The sequence below is a fragment of the Colius striatus genome, chromosome 5 (genome assembly GCF_028858725.1).
Source record: "Colius striatus isolate bColStr4 chromosome 5, bColStr4.1.hap1, whole genome shotgun sequence".
In the NCBI taxonomy this organism is placed as follows: domain Eukaryota; kingdom Metazoa; phylum Chordata; class Aves; order Coliiformes; family Coliidae; genus Colius; species Colius striatus.
In genome coordinates this window covers 12,894,949-12,918,213 of record NC_084763.1, presented here as the reverse complement: position 1 = coordinate 12,918,213, position 23,265 = coordinate 12,894,949, and the positions used below count along the sequence as shown (strand labels likewise).

Genomic DNA, 23,265 nt, shown 5'->3' with positions numbered 1-23,265 from the left:
AAAGTTAAAAGTTCCAGGGATGAATGTACTGCAAGACAGACTGCACATGTTCCAAAACATGTGTCTATTTAGTCTCCATCTCTTTTTCCATTGCCATCCTATTTTGCCTCAGCCCTGGATTGTGTGTAGGGAAGCGTGAGCAGGTAAATCTAAGGGTAGGTGCACTGATGTTAACCATATGCTTATGGCCAGGAGAGGCTGCCTTTGCAAGGAAAAAAATGCAGGAGAAAGCTACTGTCTTGTAGCTTCCTAGGATCAACGCTGCTCCAAGCTTCTTTTGTTTGTAACTACTGATAGAGGCTAGCTGCATCTGAGTTTGGCAGTCTTAGGTCTTGAAATGATGCACGTGCAGGTAATTGTGCACTAGCTAACATAAATGCCTTCAGCAGATATTTTGAACAGTGTGAATGCACTGGTACTAAAGCAAAGCATGTGTTCTGCTTGCGGTCAGCCTCTAGTTGATAAAAACAGAGTCTGATTCTTAGGTATGTTATTTCATATCTGATTTATACAGACATCAGTTACACAAGGATGAAAAGGAAAGTCAGGCCCAGACTTTCATCAGCCCCTGATTTTTTTGGCCTTGCAGTACAATGGGGGATATCTAAATGTGAGAAGATTAAAGCATTGACTCCAAAAAATATCCGTGATGATGAAAGTGCTTGTCGTACATTTGATAGGATATTTAGCTTTTCCCAGCCTCATCACTGACATTTTGGTTTTTATCTTTGTGCTTTTATTCCTAAACTCTTGTTTCTTTTAAAAAAATCTTGGGGTTTAAACCCCTTAAATCTTTTACCTGCTGCTTGACCTTAGTGTACCTCTAAACTGGAGACTTGGCAAGCAGTCCATCAGCTTGTCAGAGTGTTCATTGATCCTTTCACTGTGGGAAGGAGAGCCCCACCCAGTGTGAGAAAACATCCCTCCTTGAATTGGCTTTAATTGCTTTAAGACTTGGAAGGGCTTCTATAGTTTAGCTAGGAGCCGTGGAAGAAGTACTGGGGAGCTCTTGCAATGTGAAAAGATGACTACAGTTACCGCTTTTCAGAATCATCCATGAAAGTATTTTCGGTAGGCAGGGAGAAATCTTGTATTAAATGAGAAGCATCCCAAGAAAGAATCCTGACCCTGTAAGTGAAGTGCAGGGTGGAGAATAAGCAGCTGCTAATAGCCTGGAGGATTTCTATAGCAAGTCTCTAAGAAGCAAGCAGCATGATCCAGTGACTCCTTAATGTTATTTAGAGTTTGTTATTTGCAATGGATATGCATGTTGTAGGCTCTGCAAAGAACATGTATGCCCCTTTTCTTCATGACAGAGCAGTGATGGTAATTCACAGAAGTAAAATAGCAGGGCTGGATACCCACGCTTAAACTTGACCAGATAGTTTGCAGTTTTCAGTGCCAGGCCTTTTACAAAGGAGGGAAGAGGAAGCGTGAGTCTAGACCAGAACTGCAGTGTCTCTCACTCAGTATATACTGTTGCATCATTTAAACTAGTAAATCAGTGTTCTGTTTAGCTGTTGGCATTTGTTTAGTAATAATTACCCGAAGACTTGTAGGTCATAAATTCTCCTGTACAAGCAGGCTTGCTTCAGAAACAGACCGTTTTTAAAGACTACCTGAAATGGAAAAGTTTGGAAAACAAATTATCGGTGGCATATATTAAATTGCAGAGGGGGAAAAAAGATTATGTGAGTCTCTTAAATTTTTGATTCTGACACGCTTAAAAGGGAAAAAAAGTAGGTTAAAATGTGGGTAAAAATAGGTAAATATTTTTCAGTGTAGCAGTTACATTCTGTTTAGGCGAGCTGTAGTCTAAAGTTTCTGCACACTCAATTAAACTCTTCTGTATTTTTCACAGATTTGCATTCTTCCTACTAGGAAGAAGCAGTAGTCACAAAAGAATACCTTATTTAAAAGGTTCATTTCTGCTGGCAAATAAATTCTAGATCAAATAAGGATTCCCTGCTAAAAATCATCCCCATTTTTAGCAAGCACATTTACATGAAAGTCAACAGAATTGCCTCTAAGCGCACCAGATTACATTTGGTTCACATCATTCATCTGTTTCTGTGGCAGATAATACTTTGTGACATAATCATTTTCTCTGGAGTAGCTAATTGTAATGCTAAGGAACTACAGATTTATAAAGGAGAAACAATAGCAGCAGATAAATATTGCGTTGAGAGGCTCTTTGTTCTTGTGGTACAGCCAGCTTGACTTGGGGGTGACTGGGGAAGTTAGAGCGATTGAGATAAGAGGAAGATTTTGGTGAGATTTTTTTAATGTAGAAGGAGAAGTTTATAAAATGCAATGGCTTGTTTTGTTAGAACTCCTTTCGTAGAAACCTCCCCCAAATCTTTTGTTCGTGGTTTTTTATGTGGGAAAAAAAGAGAGGCAGGAACCCCCCAGCCTTAGTGAAAAAGGCACTCGGGCTTCCACAGCTGGCTGCTCCTCAGCACCGCTCATGATGCGGTCACTCCAGAGCAGCAACAACTCACAGGGCAACTTCCTGGGGTGGCCATGAATGGAGGAAAAAAGAGGGAAAGCCCTCAGCGGTCCTTGGGAACGCTGCTCCTCTGTAATCTGGAGGGGATCAGTTGCCTGAGCCCCAGGAGAGAGACAGAGCGGCACAGCTTCATCTGGTGGGGCCCAATCCAATAAAACAGATTCCTAAACAGATTTATATGGTTTATATTGTTGCAGAGAAACAGTTCTTAGGTTTATCAGCAGTAAAGTATCCATCAGCACGAGACAGCACTGCCACTTAGCTGTTTTATCCCATTTGGGCAGTTAGTGGTGCTTGGCTGCCGTTGAGAAGTAGTTCCCAAAGCGGGCTTTCAAACCAGCATGAATTAAGAGATGATGGAAGCAAAATGAATGGCCAGCAAAGTCATGCCTCAGGACACTGTGTGTGTGTAACATATTTCTGGAGACTGAGGAATAACTAGGTGTGACCAAGCTTTTGGGGAACTCCCTGTGTGTAGATGTGAATACTAATGTGCGTGTTTGTGTGCTTGCATTTGTCAAGGACGAAGTAATTCCATGTCTTTATGCTTAAAACTAACAGAAGGAGCTACATAGAGTCTGAGAAAGATGAAAAATTAGAGGAAAAACATGAACAAAACAAGTAGGAAAAATATCAGTGGGTAAAACCATCACTTGTGGATCATTACCTTAATTTAACATTTAACCAGAAATAGACAGAATAGCTGCAGTGTTAGAGTTCTGGTGCTTGAAATTTCTATTATCTCATTCTGTTATCAGCTGCAAAGAATGCAAGCTCTAAATATAGCACACATTCAGAGGCTCTCAGCCTGTGGTTTCTTGGACAAAATTCCTGTGTTCTTTGTGCTGTAGTCAGCAGTATTAGTCGAGTGAGCAGATATTGACTGTGGTATTCACGTGCAGTGAACCAGAAGCAAGCCAACTCTATAGAGGCTGCTGTCAAACTTGTTGCAGTGGCCTGTGAGGTACTGGACTGTGACAGACTCCTTTTTTTTTCAGTACAATTCTTCCACTCATGTTAAATCTTGCTTCAAAGAGAACTGAAATGTTACAGTCTTAGCATTCTTTCTCTTCTTTTACTTTCTTTTTTTTTAAGGTGTATTGGTAAGATTTCAGTGTTGTGAATTGGAAGTCCCTAAAACGAGAGTAGCTATAAGCTGGAAGAAATGCAAGCAATGTGTACATCTGCAATGCAGGAGCACAGTGCATCTTCATTTTACCCTCCTGCAATCTTTTCCTAACTTAGACTCTCTTCTCCCCCAACAAAGACATCATGACCTATCATCTTGGAGTATGGTTTGTCTTTAGTTTATTTTTTTTTCCCCTAAAGGAAAAAAAAAATCAAAGTTAAATAACACCTTGTTTTCCTTCTTGTCACCCTTACTCAACCCGTTGTGGTTTTGTATATATGTCTAGATTTGTTTGCATATTTGTAACAAAAAGCAGGCTCTCAAGCTGGTGTCAGGTGTGCTGCTGAGATATAGGACACTAGGTAGCTGTCCCTCTCATATTCTCTGTTATATGATGCTAGGAATAAAATAAGACAAGATTCTAATTCCACCTAAAGGAATGCTCTCAATGAGCGTTTTATCTGTGTGCTCAGGGTAGGCTGGGCCAACGTTTGTGACTGATATTATCAATTAATAGAGGAAGGAATTTAAAGGAAAATGTTATGCTGTTTGATTTTTGCTCTCGGGATGCTTTACAAGTCCAAGACCATTTATTTGGGACCTTATTTTAGAAGAAGCTTTTAATCGAAGCTGAGCCCTGTGAAGTTACCATTAAAGACCAGACAAGAATATATCGCTTGCTTCCTTCCAGCACTGAATATGTAGGTCTGAACTTACAGTAGATTATGACTGCATTTATAGTCAACTTTATAGGAGTGTTGGTAATTTTCTGAAGACACCACAGATGTTAGAAAGAAGCAAAAATCCTGAAGCCTGTGAGCCAGGAATACAAAGCTTCTGAAGGAATGAACAGACCTGTTGCCTTCTTGAAAGCATTATTTATGAGATACTGTGATGTTTGGTGTTAAGGATCAACAGAAAAAAAGGGAGTATTTTGCATGAGGGAGAATTTCTAAACATATCAGATTTAAGTGCCTGTCTCTTTGAAGATACACATCTTTCAGTCCTGTATCTCCTGGTGAAATTCAGCCTAGATTTATCATGCCTTTTCCGCTGGCCTGTGGAAGAAAAGATTGATAGTCTAGTCCAGTTTATAGAGGCCACCAACGCAAATAGTCCCATTTAACAACATTGTAGACAGATTTGTCAGGGAAGGCAGAAGCTGAATGACCAGGGGCAATTGGGTGTTCTTTACTTCACCCTGGAAGATCGCTATTAGTGTACATCATCAAGACAGTACCCAGAAAGCTTGTGTAGCTGCCTCTGTCTTGGTTTGCTGTACTGCTTCCTCAAATGTTAGGCTTCCATCCTGACATCTTTTCTGGGAACTATGTTTCTACTCCTGGGATTACATTGAATTGCAGAGGTGCCAAGGGAGCAAATGTGTAGGTTGTCCTGGTCTTGTAGGTGTGCCCCAAGCGAGTTTGTTCCCCTTTGGATTTTTATCTGCACACCTAGCTACCTACTCTTTTTAGGGAACTAATAATACTTCCAGCATTTAGATAGTGCATTTACCTCAAAGATTTCAAAGCTGAATTTACTACTACTACTCTAAAAAATATATAGCCAGGACATTCATTTACTTCACACCTAGTACTTGTTTTTCATGTATTTTCCTCTACAGTCACATTAGAAGCGGTGACCCCACACATTTCTGGTTCTTAATGTTGTTCAAAGTTATGTCTTTACCCAAAAAATGCTTTTTAAACTCCAGTTTTGCACACAAATAGAGAAAAAAAAGCAGTGTGAAGCCTTTATCTCTTGTTGCTTCTGCTGGCTGTGATGTTCCAGCTATTTTATATTCACCATTTGTGAGAACCGACTTGCAGTGCGGATTATGTGGTGTCACAATGGCTTTCAGTGCCTGGAGGATCAAATAGAAAAGCTGGCCTGACTGAGACAAAACTCCTTAGCCCAACACGAGAAATGAGTTTTCTCCCACTCTTAGTTGCACCCCAGCCAGCTCCCGCAGGTCCAGCTGGACCTTTGATACTGACAGAAACATGACTGTTAGCAGAATATCTTTCTTCCTCCCTTCTAACCTGCTGATCACAGTGGTTCTTAGAGGATGGGAGAAGCTCAGGAGCCGTTACGTTTTCACAGACTCACTTCTTGAGTCACAGTCCTGGTTTCAGCATATATGTCTAATATGTATCTGCTACTATTACTGGGATGCAATAAAGTGGCTTTTATTCCCCAAATCTTGGGTTTGTCAGGAAGGGAGGAGACATTTCAGAAAATAATCTGTGCATTTTGTACAGAAATGCATATACAATTTCACACAGAAATTTCTGTACACTGCATAATACTTTTTTTTCCAGCTGCAAGTAGTAATGTTAGGTGAGAAATTCTAGCTGGTACTCTCTCTGTTCAGTAGTAGTCAACACTAATCCTTGTGAACATCAATTTTGGGCAGTCTGCTAATGTTAGTATAGAGATGTGAAGCAAATCCAGCCATATCTCAACAGAAATTATTAATGCTGAGCCTTCACATCACTGTTTCTGTCAGGATTTGTAGTCCTTTAAAATTAGAATTTTAGTCAAATGTTCCCTTCACAACCAAATGAAGGTAGCAAGTGCATAAGGAGAGACATTCAGTCACTGAATTTCTGTTTTGTTATTGCCAACTTGCTTTTGTTTTAAACAGTTTAGATCTTTTTAGCATATGAAGTTAGAATTGAAGAAAAGCTTTCTCTCTTCCCCCAAATCTCAGTTTTGTAATATCATGGATGTGACTTACAGTAGGCACTGGAAATTAAACCTATGGGGCTTATTTTGCTTTGGTTTTGAATTTGGAAGATGAGTGTTTTGTAGCACTCCCAGAACAGGGATTGAGGTAAGTGTTCATTTGAGGTAACATGAGAGGCTTTGCAGGTGCTTTGTCAGGAGAAGGAACACCTGCTTTAGCAAGAGGAAGGAGTTAAGGGAAGAAGAGAAGCTGAAAGTTGCTGAAACAATAATGGCCATGACATTCTCCAATGGGAGGTGGAAGGGGCTTGGAAAATTCATCAGCGAATGAATAAAACAAGGAGAGAGGTACTTAGGTACTAAAAGTGCTAAAAGCTTCATTCTCGAAAGATTGAAAAATATTAAATTAGGAGAGTAAAAAGGCATTAGTTGAAAATATTGGTTTGTGGAGAGAACAGAGAGATTGTGAAATTCATGTCAGTTGATTTCAAAGTTTGATTTTACTGTCACGAGTCCTACCCCTCACAAGGAAAACTTCCTCTGAATACCACATGGGTTTTGTTGAGCTTTAGGACCAGCCTCAGGCTCTTCTCTCTGGTGCAGTCGTCTAGTCCTCTCGCGGCAGGAGGGGATCCCAATTAGCAATGCCATTTTTCCACCAAGAGTATCGCTGCACATAGGCAGGAGGGCTCTTTGCACGCAGGCTACAGCCTCCTCTGATCTGTGAAGGGGGGAGAGAAAAATCAGGAGTAATCGTGGAAACCATTTCAGCTCTTTTAGCTTTGTACCATAGGAGTGTTTTTCTTCTTCTCCCAGTCATACACACACATAGGTATGTACACTTTCTCTGTTGTGCATAACGACTTCAAGGTTATTTTTTAGAGATCTTCAGGCATTTTCTAAGTGTTTTTGAACCAGCACACCATTCACCAATGTATTGCCTGTATAGAGGTAGTCTTTGATGAGGTTTTTGTCATATGCACCCACTGAAGTTTCAGTGTACTCAAGCATTAGAAAAACCACTATTTGAGTGTCTTTGTTTTCTTTGTTGAGCTGTTTATTTTGCTTTCTTCCCACACAGTTCCCTGGCCTCACTCTGACAACTGCTTTTCTGCATGAATTGCATTCCTCCGGGCCGCAAGTCTCCTAATTCTTCCAGTCGATTTGATTTCTGCCTGTGTGATTAGTCCTGTGCTTCAACACACAGTTGGTCTTTGCCAAGCAAACTGCTTGCTAAGTGCCTTTAACACGAAGACCTAACTGCATTTTTTAACCTCATTAGTGTGTAGGGCACTGCTTCATTCCAGCTTAATAACGTGGCCACTATTGAATCATCACTTGCCCTAAAACAGGTTACAAAAAGGTTGCCTAAGTTGTTCAGTTTTCTTTTTGTGTGACTGTTTTTTGCTGGGTAACAGTTTCTTTCAGCACATGTCCAGTTTTAGCGCATAAGTTGCTTTTTGAAAGGAGACTCATCCATTCTGCTCAGGTGGATTTGTGATGCTGAGAAATTTTATACTTGTATATTCAAAAAGAAACTCAGCAACTATTTGGGAATAGTGAATCTCAGTAATAAAACCAGTAAGGAAATGTGGTTTGGGGAGAAAAGAGGAAGAAGGCTTGGGAGAGCTGATAAAATTTTCTTACTTTTTTTCAGATTTAGAATTGCGAAGATCTCATCCTCACCAGTTTAAATACAGGCTTCTGACTGGACTGCTGTATTTACAGCAATGTGGCCACAGTCTGCATTGGTTCACTTTGTCTTAAATGGGATCAATTTTTAGCTGAATGTATTGTCACTGAAATTTAGATTGCAGTAGTGCATAAACTCAAAGCGAAAAGATATTACAGGACTTCTAAATGTTGCAAAGGCAGTAGAAAGAAATAAAAGTTCCCTGAGAAGACAGCATCACCAGAGAGACAGGGGAAGAAAGGAGGCACTGGGTCACATGCCACTTGTGATGGTGCATTTGTGCAGTTGCATAGCACAGCCACTCAGAGGGTGAGACTTCATGATTAATGGTGTTTATTCTTGACAGAAGCCTCCTTTATTTATCTGCAATACACTTTAGTGATTTTATCAGTCACCTGAATGAAAAATATTCAGTCATACCAATATTGCAGTGTAAATTGAGTAGAGTCACTTTTTATTATATCTTTCAGCCTTATCATCTGCACAGTAATTTTCTAGCAGGGGTTTGATATAGAAAGGTTGGATTTAGCTGTACTTGACACAAAGCCTCTTCAATTTCCCCTAAAAGTTCAAGCTACTCTTAGAAATGTGTATAAATATATATATAAAACCCTCTTATCCAAGCAATTTCAGGATTTGAAAGAATAAAGATAAAATGTGCAAACCTGGATGTGAGAAACGTTGTTCATACGAAAACATCTAATAGCTCTGCAGCCACTGGTGAAACGCTCTTTACTGTTTAAGCTTGTGGCTTAGTGCAGTTCTTTTTGCATGGCTATGTAGTCTGACTTTCTTCTAATCAATCATCATCCAACTCCAATCAGCATAGAGGCAGAGCCTATCGTTCATCCTGGGTGTAATTTCAGAGTTGAAGACTATAATGGCCACATACAGCACATTAGTCACTGTGATAACAGCTAGTGGCACTCTTGAGGAAGGGGGAGGATGGGGGAGAAGAGGAATAAAATTCTTCTCATTCTCACAGTGCATTAGTGAAATAGGAGCAAATGTTAAACAAATGTTTATTCAATTAGCTGGCTTAACAGTATTAAGTGTGAGAAAGCTTCTGACATGCCTTTGACCCACTCTTTTACGGGAGGAAGAGAAGGGGAAAGGGAAGGAAGAAAGAGGTACATGAATGCTGTCAGGGTTTGTATGTGCCCACATATTCATATGATGGTGCCACTGTGGTTAAACACTTCAAGAGATGGCAGGTCCTGCTTGTAACTGAGAGGAGGCTGAAATTTGAATAGCAAATGAGACCACCTCTAGAGCATCAAAAGAGAATTGCAGAGCAGGGAAGTTTGCTGTAGGAATGCAGTTGGTAATTTCACTGTCCAGACTGTTCTTAATAACAACAGATAATGAGTGTGCTGTAGACCTTTTGGCTTTTTCTGATGTGCTTTGTGCTGCAGCATAGTTGTAGAAGGAATGATATGTGGAGGTCCATGGCAACCTCTCCTCTAACGTGTAGGAATACTTTTCCAAGGTTTATTTAAATAGCAGTTGCTTGCCCTGCACATCAGTTTTGTATTTATGATGATGAATTCTGCATTAAATGCAACATTGATACATTATCCTCAATATATTAATGACCACAAGTTAATAAACTTGAAACCAGCTGAAGACAAGGGAAGAAAAAGTTGCCAGCACTGAGATGGGGCTGTGCTGTGCAGGTTTGGGGTCTTACCCTACTTATGGATGATAGAAGTCAGTGTGAGCTCAGCAAAGTAAGGCAATGGCTTGGGAAGACTCTAGCAGAAGTAAGCGATGGAAATCACAGCCTGTCTTGTTAGCATTACTTTTATTTATGTTGCTGCAATGTCCCAGCAGCTCTGTGGAGGATCAGAGCTCTGCTGAACGTTGTGCAAATGCAAGGAGCTCTGCCAGAAGTTGCTCTCAGATGAACAGCTTTGGCAAATGAACTCTGGGGAGTCGGCTCTGATGGCCTCTGGGGTTACCAACCCCAGCTGTTTTCCTTGCCCCCAGAATTATGTCTTGTCCCTCAGCAGGATCAGGCGATGTGCCTTTGTCCCACTTACAGTCTGCCAACTTTGCTCTGGCCTGCTGAAACTGGGCACTGAAGTGTTTCAATGCAGAGATACGCTGAGGGAGGCAGGAGCTGGGTGGTTGGGAACAGTGAAAGCTTACACAGTGGCTGCAAAATTTGCAAGAAGGCTTGGACTAGAAGCCTAAAAAGCATGTGTTGTTTGGTAGGAGTAGTCCTTTTTTATATTTGCATCCTTTGTACAAGCAAAGAACTTGGCAAGTAAATCCACGTAATCCTCCCCTAGTCACTGATTTCATTGCAGCAGTTCTAAGAAGGATTTGGAGGAAAGAGAGGCAAGCTGGGATGCTCTGTGAGCAAAGGCCAACTGGACAATGTTTTAGAGTAGTGTCAGGCAACAGTGATAATGGCTGGTGGGAGGATGTAAGGAAGAAGAAAAGCAGAAGCAGGTTGTTTTGCAGAAATGACCATTGTGTGAGGAAGGGAACAAGAAGCCTGCGCTTGACATGTTCAAATACTGGAAGACAGTACATGGTTTTAGTTGTCTTTTGCATAAAGAAGAGAAAAATGAATTGATCATAAGTGCATCTGCATACACATTTAAGGATCACACATCAAGACTCCTAGTCAAGACTCATGTAATGAAATGAATATACCTTGACTCAGTGGGATCTGAAGCAGGAGTTAGTCCCTGTAGTCAATACAGGTGTTACTGTGCATTGAGGGTCACCAGTGCTACAGCTGATCTTGTACAATCAAAATGTTAAATAATATAATGATTATGCATTGCAATTTACAGCATAAACTCTTCTTGACGGCATCCACAAGTTGCTGGTTGGGTTATTTATGAAGTATTAAAAGTAGCAGAGGGTATATGTAAGAGAGCTAGATTTGTGTTCAGGCAGTCCATCAGCTGAAAAACAGGAATACAGTCACTGACTAAGGACTTAGTGCCTTGATTAATGTAGCAATTTTTTAACTGTAACTACGTAATGTTAAACACTTCCCAAAGAAGAAAAGGGGAATCAGACTAATATACTTTTGCTGAGGGTCATCGGCTAATTGCTGTGCGTGATTTCCAGCACCATGAACAGTCATTTGTGTCTTCTGACAACCAGAGCTTGTCTGCCTTAAACCCTGATTTAGCCCCTCTTACGTGTAAACTAGATTTCTTCTTCATTTGGACCACTGAGAAGATATAGTTAACAGTGATTACCTTTTCGTAGCACTGGCTCTTTTACATGAAGTGTGCTCTGACGTTTCTGTGTGTTCAGCTAACTCTAATTCTTTGAACGTTCAAAGTCATAAACTTAGTTTTCCTCAAGAAAAAGAATACAACACAGTAGTTCTGAGTCAGTGGGTGATTTTAGGAGAATGAGCTGCCTAAAGTTAAGTATTAAAAGATGATGTTATTGATTTCCCATACTATGTGTTTATGGGTTTGATTGTTTACAAATTCAATTAGAAGGGCAAAGAGAAATGGGACTGTGGAGTTGCATTTTAAAAACAGTCTGTGCTGACATCACTCTTCCTTGCACTGAAGTCGGTGGAAGTTTTACTGGTGGCTCTCGGGGACAGCAGAATGAGCCAGCACTTTGTGCTTAAGAAGCCTATATCTGTGGTCAGTTAAGGATTCTAGTAATTAAATCAGTGGGCAGTTTTACACCAATTGCAGTTTATGTAGGGTTGAACCCTATAATAGCAATTAAAGATTTTGAGAAGCAGGATGATTATTTTGACTGTTAATTTTTCTGCATCATTTAAGCATATAGTTAGCTGCCTGACCCTGATTCATTGAGCACCTGCAAGGGTGTGTGTGCTTGTAACAGTGAGGAGTAACTTGATAATTTGGGCTAATCTATTAGATTAGCTATTAGAATTATTCTCACTTACATTTTCAAGATCAAGCCTTACTTTCTTAGAGTTCAGCTTTCTCATTGTAAAACCCTTTTATTAGCCAGTTGTTGACTGTGGGTGTCGAAGGATCAGTCTGTACAAGCATCTATGGCATTAAACAAACAATAATCATTTAACATGGCAGATGCTACCAAAGGAATTCAGCAATGTGCTTTAAAATGGGAGTCACAACATAACAAGAAAGTCTTTATGAGAAGAGGGAAGAGAAGAGAAAGATCACACAGGCATTTTAATGAGTTTAACATTTTTCAGTTCTCCAGACATCACTGAATTGAACAGGTATCAGAGAAACAGTGTGTATATTGTTGGTATGAGAGTTATGCCATCAGTGCTTGCTCCAGCATTGAATAACTTACTGTTAAATGATTAAATATCGAGGTTTGAACTTTGACGCTTTCAGAATATAACAAGTTGGATGAAAAGGCAATAATAAATTAGGTTATGTTACCATATTTCATCCCACTTCGTTGACAAGCTTTGTTCTGTGAGATAGATTATTGTTCCATCTGTAACCTCAGCTCAGTGTCATATTTACAATGTTCTAGTTAAGGATCACTTGCTGTTTTCAATATAAATGTATTTTTCAACAGATTCATGAAAGAGCCATTTAAAAATGTATCAGGACAAAACTTGGCATTAAAATTTCCAGTCCTGCAGTTATAGTTTCCTTTAAAATGAGGAAATGTTTAAAGCATCGTGATTTTTTTTTAAGACAGGTTGTGTGCAGAAGAGGCTTTTACCCAAGCACAGCTTAAAGGTATTTGGAAACCATTTATGACAGATCACTTCTCTAACACCAAACCATCCAATTTTCATCCAGATTTTCCTGTGACACAGACCTTTATGGCTGTCTTGAATGGCTTTATGTCTGTTTCCAGAAAGCGTTGCTATTGAAGAGCACAGGGTGTGCAGTATACCCCAGGGCCCACTCTATTTTTCACAGTTTGAGAGATGTGAGAACAGGGACAATGTGCACTTTATTGATATTCTGGCATATCTTAGAGCGGTTCAAGGACTCCAAAGCAAATAAGCCCTGTGTGAGAATACTGAGGCCATTAACAGGCCTTGATTGCCTTGGAACAGCCTCACCAGGGACATCCACCCAGGCCCCATGCATCAAAGAGCCCCTTTTAAACTCAGCTTGGGGCCTTTAGTCCCTGCCTGAGCTATGTTGTAGGTAGCACACATTTCTGGTCCTGCCTCTGGGCCTTGGTTTGCCTTCCCTTACAGAGCAACTGGCCCTTGTTGTTCCCCAACACCCTGAATTGGGTCTCTTCGAATCCTCTTCCCCCTTCAGCTCCTGGGCTGACTACCCTTACTCAGTTCCAAATCCACATAGTTTTATGGGACTTTGACTGATCCTCTGACTGATCCTCTGACTGATAATCTGTGCCTTCTTTAGCATAATATCTGGAGCTAATCTGACACTTGTCACACCTCAGCCTACTGCACCAGGGTCTGGAAACTGCGCTCTTGAATCATGTCTGGATGGCACTGAGGGTGTGGCTAAAGGACCACATAGTCAAAAAACTCTATTCTTGCTTTCCTGCCTGGGCATGTTAACTTCTAGTCATAGCCAGGCTGCAGTATTTCACCTGCCTGAGTTAGCTACTCTGTTACTGCCAAAAAAAGGGATAGGATTTCCACTTGAATTTGAAACACGAGATCTTCGTTGTAAAACTGGCTATAGTGCTTAGGTACAAAAACCAACCTCAGTTACGTGTTATGATCCCCACTTACCCTGATTCTCTCTGCCGATGGAAAAGATATGTGATCTTTTCAAGATAATACTGGATAATGATCTGTACAAGCAGATCATTTTGAAATACATGTAACTCCCTGTGCTTGCTGCATCAACTCTCAGATTCCCATGATCTTCCTTCCACATTGAAAAAAAAAAAGGACTCCATGAGCTATAAAGGGGATTGCACTTTGGTTTTTGTGGCAGCTGAAATCCAAAGCTGCTGCTAGCCAGTCTTGTGCAGAGTTCAACTGCTGCAGCTGAAAGCAATGTCTAGACAGAAAGGAGCAGAGGCCTTCACAGCCAGCCTCACTCTGGTGCTTCTCTTTTACATCAGGAGTGTAGATGTCATCACAGTTACTGGGAGAATTAACAAAGATAAAAGATAAAAACTGTAGAGATAAAACACAGACATAGGATCTCTTTTACTTCCAAATCTGGAGACTTCCAACTTCAAATAAGTATTGAAAGTATGATGGGCATTGTATTAAATTTGAGTTGAGTTTGCAGAGTCTCTGGAACGAGACACAAAGATTCTGATTCAGAAAAGAGTGTGCATCTGCTTTACTCCCTCTGAAGAAAGCCTTAGGGTTCTGAGCACATTGCTGAGCAGGAAAATCCCTGTCTAGGAGAAGACGAAGAGCAAGTTTTGCTTTCCCATGGTTTACAGGTGAGACATACAATTTCAATCAGCCTCATTGAAAATGTCCTTTCTTTTTCTCACACTGTGAAACCTCATTGCATCTCATGAAGTAGCCTCAGACCCAGGACAGACCACCATTTGCCAAGACTGGAGACAAAGTACATGTGAAATAAAAATGATGGGAGTTGATTGCCACCCACATTTGGAGATTTGCTTGTCACTGAATGAGCGTGCAGAGCAGCTTCTGGGCTGCACTGTTTGTTGTTTACAGGGCAAGGGTCATTCTTTATTGGTACACAAAGAGGTTGCAAATGAGCAGTTCATGGTAAGTGTGTTTGACTATACCCTTTCAAAAAATCACATTTTATTTTGAAGGAGGGAGTTAAACAATACTTTTGAAAGATATTCACAGTGAAGTTTAATCATGGAGGGGAAGGAAGGAAAGAATATGTGGTATTTATTGGAATAAACCAGGGCTGTTGTGATTTAACCCCATCTGGCAAAATAGTGGTAGCTGAGAGCAGATGGATGCAGTAGGGAAAATTGGACTGTAGGGAAAGGAGGGTCTGGAAACACGGAGGAGTGAGAAAAGTACAGTCTAGAAGTTAGTGGAGAAGTTAGCAGCATTTTGAAATCAGACGTTGGAGAGAGATTAGAAAACATGAGAATCCAGAGGTGGGAATTTTATGCGGAATCTGATAACTCCTTATTTCTGCCTCTGATAATACAGCTCACATGCCTGCTGTTGATTGATGCTACCCAGGTCAGCATCCTTTCCTTAGTATCCTTGGAAAACTGAGCTCAGAGGAGTGGAGAGAGGAAGAGGCAGCGCTGGGGAGTAGAAGCAGTTGAGTCCCAGTGTCCTTGAATGGCTCCCGTTGGATTTGGAGGGAGAAGCTGACAGCCTGGCTCTTAATCTTGCTCCTGCAGCAATGTTTGGCTGTTGGCCAGCTGGAGAATGAATCACTGAGGCTGATACAAACTTTCCGCCTTCTTGCAAGAAGCTTTTAAGCAGTTTTCTGTTAGACATGCACCAGATAAGGCCAGGGCTCCTGCTTGCTTCCATGCTCTTCAGGTTTCTAACTCTTTCTGACTTTAGATCACCTTAAAAAAAAAAAAGTTGAAAAATCACATCCAAACTTAGTTTCTTTGTTACTCTTGTATTGAATTTGCTATACTACTGTATCTTCCTCATTGCCAGGATGGGAAATTCACTCTGTAATGTGATATCCAGCTGTGGTATTTTTGCTTCCTACATCACTGTTAGTTTTAAGGCTTCTGCCTTCCACACTCAGCTTGACAGGGAACCACAAGACAGCAAATACTTCATGGCTGGTCAGGTTTCACAGTATCAACAAGAGCAAAACTGCATTTCCACTGTAAAACAAAGGTGCTTCAAAGCCACACAGAGAAAAAGTGCTCTGAGGAAAGGAGATGCCTGTTATGCCTGTTTTGCACGGTGATGGAAAAAGGCTTCTCGCTTCAGGTTCTCAGTGCGTTTTAAATTCAGTGAAGACATACCAGCGAGTGGCTGGGCTTTATGTGGGTCACTTGCTTAAGTGCCAAAGAAGTGATTATGCTCCTGGTACCTGTTTCGAGCTGTCTAACAAACTTTGGAGCTAGGAGATAATTTCAAATGGAAAGGCTATACAGGCTTACCTTGTCGAAAGCTGTAGAAGGGCAAGGAACAGATGAAAGCCAAATAGAGAAAGGGAGGGAAAAGAGGGAGAAAAGCATGAAAAGAAAAAGAAAATCTTTATTCCCCAGATGTTATGAGCCCTCATGGATTTTTTGGCAGGGAAGCCAATGTCACGTTAGGAATGTATAACTTTGATCTTTGTCCCACTCATACACCAGCATTTCCGAGCTGACAGCAGGGCAGAATTGGCTTCTGTGTAAGATTATGTTCTGTTGGCCTTTTGGATGATGACAACAATCTCTATTGAGACCAGTTTGTGTATGTTAAAGGAACAAAAAATACATTTCTTGTTTTATTATTCTTTGTAAGCCAGCAGCATCAAAGGGATAGGCTGCCCTCACTGCTCTCACAGCAGCTGCTTGTGTCTGTGCTGTATATATGCTAAATTAATTAGAAAAATAGGGACAAAAAGGCATTTAGTTCAGGTCAGACAGTTGGACTACAGCAAATGCATGACAGGCTTAATCATTGTCTTTAACCAAAGAGCAGGTTGGCAAGGGCAGGCACTCCAACCCCGTCTGATGAAATCTGGACTTTTTCCAGTGACTATGGAGGCAGGATGCTGTGAGAGAAGGGTCTCCACACAGAGCCTGGACACTGTCATATCCACAGGGTGGGATGGTAGGAAGCATTACAGCAGGTTATTTATTTTTCTTCAGCTGTGATTTTAGCTTTCAGCCTTGCTTCATCAAAGCTTCATACATGGAGCCCGAGAAGTCGTAACAGCTTTCTCTTTGCAAGAACGAGGTGGTTAATTAATGTGATCTTGTTAAAGGCACCAGTCTCTGGTGCCACACTGTAAACAAACATACCCAGCAATCTTTCTTCCTTTGCCACCAAGTTTTCTGCATCTTTCATGATAAGGGACACCAACAAAAATATGTTCCAAAAGACCTAACTGTCTGAAATGACTTACAAAGTTTGAGTCTTCTGAAACAACTTAGAGTATCATAGAATGTTGTATAATCTTCTCTATAAATGAGCAGTCTTGCACTTTGAGGAAAAGTAAGCTGCCAAATGAAGGGAGTGGGCACAGTGTAACTCCCGATACTCCAATAGCCTTGTGATTTTGAAAGGTGTAAATGGTTCACCATCTCAGTATGTCCTCCATATTGCAGCAAGAATTAATATGTGGTATATAGAGTACATATTTCATATCGATTAAAGTGATTTTCTGCTGAACTCCACGGGGAAGGGGTACTGAGGGATGTAAAGATTTAACCAAATATAATCTCTTTTTAAAGTTGGTGAGAGAAATTTACTAACGATGGTTAAAGCAAAAAATTCATTTCCTATTCTTTTTCTTTCTAGACAGTTGATTTTAGTGGAAGTTATTACATGTGCAACACATTTGTTATTCTTCAAGAAACTGTATCATTTTACAGTGCTTTTCTTCATTGTATAGATAATCTGACTGGTTTGTGCTTTTCTTCTTTTTTCTTCTAGGCCTTCTGCCTTATCTAGTAGCCCGACATACTCAGAGCTTCCATTCCTTAGAATTTCCCCACACCGAAATCCTGCTGCCACATCAGAGTCTCCCTTCAGCACCTCTCACCCATACATTAACCCCTACATGGACTACATCAGGTCCCTGCACAGCAGCCCATCCCTTTCCATGATCTCGGCAGCCCGTGGACTCAGCCCAACAGACGGTGGGTTAAGACAGGCTTTCTGTTTTCTGTCATTGTAGCAACTTCAGTTATATTAATCTTGTCAACATTTTTTTCCCTCTTGTTCAAAGCAGCTTCATCAGGTTTGTCAGACATATTCATTATGTCATAAATGTTTCAATACTTCATCAGGCAATCATGGCTCATTTGTACATCTCACAAATGTTGAAACTTCAGGGAGAAGGGGAAAAAAAAAGAAAAAAAAGCCTTGCCTCATTCAAAATTTAAGCTGGAAGGGTGGTGTATGTCTAGTGGTATCTTTTGTTTGTAGAGCTGACTTGGGGTGTAATTCTGGTTTCCTAAGAGTCACAGAACGGTTGGAGTTGGAAGGGAACCTCTAGAGATAATCCAGTCCAACTCCCTGCTACAGGTTCAGCTAAGAAATGTGCTGTATCTGCACTGAGCTGAACTAAATTCGTTATGAGGGTACATCAGTGTATAACCATGGAGTTCTTCAGGTGTCAAAGGCTTGTTAATAAAAGTAATATTTTTCAGTCATGTAATTATTTGTACTGGCTTCTTATATTTAGTCAGTAGTTCAGATAAAGTTATATAGAATTATTTTAGTTTACTGTAGAATCATAGAATGGTAGGGATTGGAAGGGACCTTTAGAGATCATCTAGTCCAACCCCCTGCAGAAGCAGGTTCACCTAGATCAGGTCACATAGGAACATGTCCAGGCCGGTCTTGAAGACCTCAAAGGAAGGAGAGTCCACATCCTCCCTGGGCAGCCTGTTCCACTGCGCTGTCACCCTCACAGAGAATGATATGACCCAATGAAATGACGCTGATGTATAAGTGGCTGATGATCAGGACCAGCCCCTTTAGTTTAAATGGTGGGGAGTATACTTGAAATACTGATGCTTTAGGTCTTGATGTGATGGTAGTTGTTACTTGCCAGGTTATTTAGGCTGAAGTGAACTCCTGCAATCACTCTTGTCGTTACTCTGGCATGTGTCCTGCTCATTTCAATTTGCTGAAGCAAGCAATGAGTAAAGTTGCAAAAAGGCTCAGTCTTGCTAGCAATAGGTTTTTCAATAACAGAGTAAGAAGTTTGACATTTCAAAATGGTAGCTTTTGCTGAAGAGTGCTAAAATACAAGGTACTCTGAAACAAATATGTATAATTAAGAAAATGAAACTATTATTTTGACTATAGGAAAGATCTTCCCAGCGTACACAGAAACTTCCCAGAGTTAAACTGCCTGTAGCTGAATTTGAAAAATGAGGTGCACCCCATCCAAATGGATAACTAATTAATCCTCGCTTATAAGAACATATACCTTTACAGTTAATCCATTAGTTATGGGCACAGATTCTTATGAGAATAAATTTTAATGACCTATTGTCAGTCAAAGTACATGGCATGCACATAGGGCTTTCCTAGCAGCGCTTTGGATGTTGTGTGAGTCCTTGCTAAGGCCACCCTTGTTATTTTAGACAAAGTATTAAATATTTTGAAGGAATAATTTGCTCAGAAATACATGTTTTGACTCAAGGAGATTTGGAGCTTTTGATAAACATGTTAGAGCTATAATGTAATGGAATACATTGGGAAAACTCCTGCAATGTATATTTGGGCTTTTCAGAAAAGTCGATATGCAGAATACTTTACTGTCTTTCCTTCAGCAATCTCCAGATCCCATTCCTACAGAATTTCAGCTATGCTTAAGGTATGCTCAAGGTGCACACACAAAGAAACCAGGGAAGGAAACCATCTCTCACACAACTATATGACATGAGCCAGTGTATGTTCTTGGTCTCAGGTAGAAAACTCTGAATTCACTTGTGTAGATGTAAGGACATAGTGCTATCTGAGATACACTGAGGTGTCAGACCTGGCACCCAACTGACACTCCAGAAAGGCAGAGATCTCTTAGAGGTGCTTTGCCATGTTCAATGGGACAGGGGTAATCTCTCTGAAACTCTAGGGTGTCTCAAGATAGAATTTGGTTCCACGTGATGGCACCTAAATTTAGGTCTCTAGAAAGAATTTAGAAATCTGTCAGTGATTTTGGTATGCTTATTTTGCTATTGTCTTCTGGTTAGTTCTGATAGTGCAATCAGCAGAGCTTTAGAGAACTGTTTGGTTCACCCAAATACAGACACTTGAATATTACCAGCTGGATCTGGAGCTACATCGTAACTACAATGGTGCTCAGATTCATCTGTCTACAATGTAGGTGTTTGGTGTCAGTTTAGTTTTGTTAAGTTCCTTGCCTCAACACCAGCTGCTACCTCAGAAAGGCAGTTTTCCTCTCTTAAGGCCTGTCTCATACCTGCCAGCCTCATGTAGGTACCTTGGATACCCACAGGCTTTCAGATGACACAGTGACACTCAGGTGTGGATGCTCTGTCTTAATGCTCATCCCCTGACTTTTGATTGCTGACTTAACAGCCTTTCATAAGTACAAGCTAAAGTTACTAGCTCAAGTTTCTGTCTTTAGGTCTTAAACAAATAAATGTTACTTCACATTTTCTCTAGGCTCACAGCTCATCTTTGATCAGTTACTGCAGCCTGAGTGTTGTGCAGCACCTTGAGGAGTTACAGTAACTTGATTGAGGCATTGGCGATACTTCAGTAAAGAGCTTGCTCATTGAAGAGCTGTTAGACTAGCTCTCTGGAATCCACAGTTCATTGTGTGATCAGTGAAATACTTTTACACAGTGAATTTTTTTTTTCAGGAATGGATTCCTGGGATCAGATAGTCCAAGTCATAGATTGGGCCCTAATGGAATGCAAACAAACCCCTCCTGTGATTTAAAAGAATACATGTACATAATGGACTAATAACATCATGGACAGCATGGACTAAGTCATATAACATTTGAACTATGAAAACTTGGAAGCTGTTCTTCTGAAAGTCATAGTGAGATTTCTCTTGCTGCCCTAATTGCTTTAGGCCAGTTAGATAATAAGGCCAGTGTACTATTGGGCTCAGTCTGTTGACTCACAGACCTGGGGATGGCCAGGAGCCAAAACAATCAGCAACATAACGAAGAGCAGTTACATGTTCACTACAAGTCTTGCTGGCTGTAATTAATGACTGCCACAGTGTCTTCCATCTTGTCACTTCACCTACCCGGCAAAACTGGTGGGCTGAGGGTGGCCAAGGACCGCTCTAAGTAACACAGGGGGTTTGGGGTGGGAGTAAGGACTCCATTGATAGTGTGTGTAGAGCAGAGTGTTCAAATGAGGCTCAGCAGTGTCCACAATGCAGAAACAAATGCCTTCTCTTGTCGAATAAAAAAAAAGCAGGGGCAGAGCTGAAGCTACTCAGGAATAAACAGGAGAAAATTCAGGGCTGTGGGCCTTCCCATTTACCCTTCATTTACCCTTCATGCAATACATCATTTAGTAGGCTAATTTGTTATGTTTGAAGAAGGTAGTAAGGAATGATCTTTAAAGAGCACCAGAGCATTTCTCAGCATATGGAACATTTAGTAATGCAATTATGTGCTCACTCTGTTTTCTACAGCAGTTCATTTTAAAGCTTGCAGCCAATGTTATTGTTAGTTAACCCAGACACTTATGTCAGAAAGCTCAGGAAGTATTTTAAATGTGTCTGGAAAGACATGATGGTTGCCTACCACTGTAAAACTTTAAAACTCAGTGATTCAGTGTGAGTCTTCTTTTAAAATTTGGTCTATATTTCTTGCCATTTCACAGAAAGTGGTAGTGGCTAAACTAGATTACATTTAATTGAGAAATCAATTTTTAACTCGGAAAAAATACCAGCAACCTTTTCTTTCTCTCTGCTCATTTTTTTATGCCATTCCTGTTCGTGTTCAATTTGCTTTTATTTTTCTGAACCTTTCCTGAAATTGCTTATGTTTGATATTATAATATGAAAAGCACATTCTTCCATTTTCTTTGGTAAAAATAGAGATCACACACCTTAGAAACCTGTTGCTGAATAAAATTTTATCCAAACTCCAGTGCCATGTTTACCGCCTTTGAGTGTAAATGTTTCTTCTTTGCTTCTAAGGTTTGCATTTAGGATCTTATTCACTAATGTAAACATAAATTAACCTTTTTAGTAGTACTGATAAAGTGATACTGTTAAGGTTAAGTTGTTAATTCAAAAATACCAGCTTAAAATTTTATTTCCATTCAAAGTTCAGTTGCTGGGATCAAAGAAAAATCTCATTCAATAATATGACAGAATATAGAAATAATCTGTTGGGATGTGACCTATAAACCTAAAAATCTTTAAGTGTTGTAGGCAAACTTAAATACCATGATCTTGTGAGCAGAGTGTAAGCAGATTGTAACTGTTTTGCAAGTGGGACAACTAGAGAGAAGACAGGAGGGCTACTCACCTCAGGTCACACAGCAAGGCAGTCAGGCTCAAAGAGATTGAGCCCATCTTATTTCATGAGTACTTCTTACATAAGCCCATGAAATGACCCTCTGCTTACTGCAGCATCTGAAGCCTACCAGGTGAGATGATATTAAAATGATGTGGAACTTTACATTTGTCAAGAGTTGCACGTGAGCTGATGGCACGCAGGGGAACAGAAAGCTTGCATACTGCTTTTACAGGAGAGAAAGGCTGCTAAGAGTCATTATCAGAGCACTGATAATTACTCCTCATCCTGCTGATGGAATGTAGAACCTATCCAGTCTGTGGTTTTAACTCTGCAAACGTGATTGTGTGTCAAAGTATGAACTTTGAAAGATGGGATGGCAATATTCATTGACTTCAGTCTGTCCTCCCAAAAAACTGTCCTTATGTTATTCATGGACAACGGGTATTTGTCCGGAAAACATGCTTTGTCCTTGTTTTCTCCTAAACTCATGCACAAACTTCCAGTGTGAGTGAAAATCTTCTGTTCCTCTAAGCAGAGACTTCAGAAACATGAATACTTGTAGAAGTTCAGCTGTGTTGTTACCTTAGAAACAGAGCCCTTTGGGCTGGGAATGAAGTAAATGGGTATACCGGTCTAGCAAGGCTTTGCTGCTTTTTTAATGTCACTAAATAAATCATATTAGTTTCCATTGCTGTCAGCCTGCCACTTTTTGAGTCACTTAATAATAAATATAAAAAATATGAGATCACCAAGCTCATTAATATTTTATGCCTTGCTGGTTTTTTGAATGACATCTTTTCAGTGTGATTGGTTGAAATATATTGACCGGTGCTGTCATACTACAGACTTTGCATTACATGAAAAGATAAACAAGCTGTTTTACTAGCCAGAGAAGCCAGCAATGTGATAAAACTTTCCTTCTCATTTATTGTAAGTCATTAACTGTGCTTTCTGTGTTGTGTTTTTAGCTCCACATGCTGGCGTCAGCCCAGCTGAATATTACCATCAGATGGCTCTGCTGGCAGGGCAGCGCAGCCCATACGCAGACATCATTCCTTCAGTTGCCACGGCGGGAGCTGGGGCTCTTCACATGGAATATCTTCATGCCATGGATAGTAAGTGACATATCCTGGAAATATAAACACTCCTACAAAGGGAGCCACGTGGATTGTGCTTGGTCTGACCCAAAAGGCCTCCACAAAGACAGAGAAGTGGGGGTCAATGTAAGCCTTCTCATGAGGCTGGAGGGTCAAA

The 23,265-nt window shown here is 40.5% G+C and overlaps 1 protein-coding gene across 1 annotated transcript in view; it reads left to right on the top strand.

Annotated features, from left to right (window-relative positions):
* GLI3 (GLI family zinc finger 3) overlaps window positions 1-23,265 on the top strand; it is a 208,131-nt gene that overhangs the window by 121,020 nt on the left and 63,846 nt on the right. Inside the window, exons 5-6 of the mRNA XM_061996474.1 lie at window positions 17,474-17,679; window positions 22,980-23,126. Of these exons, the coding sequence (XP_061852458.1) occupies window positions 17,474-17,679; window positions 22,980-23,126 (353 nt within the window). The remainder of the gene's footprint in view (window positions 1-17,473; window positions 17,680-22,979; window positions 23,127-23,265) is intronic.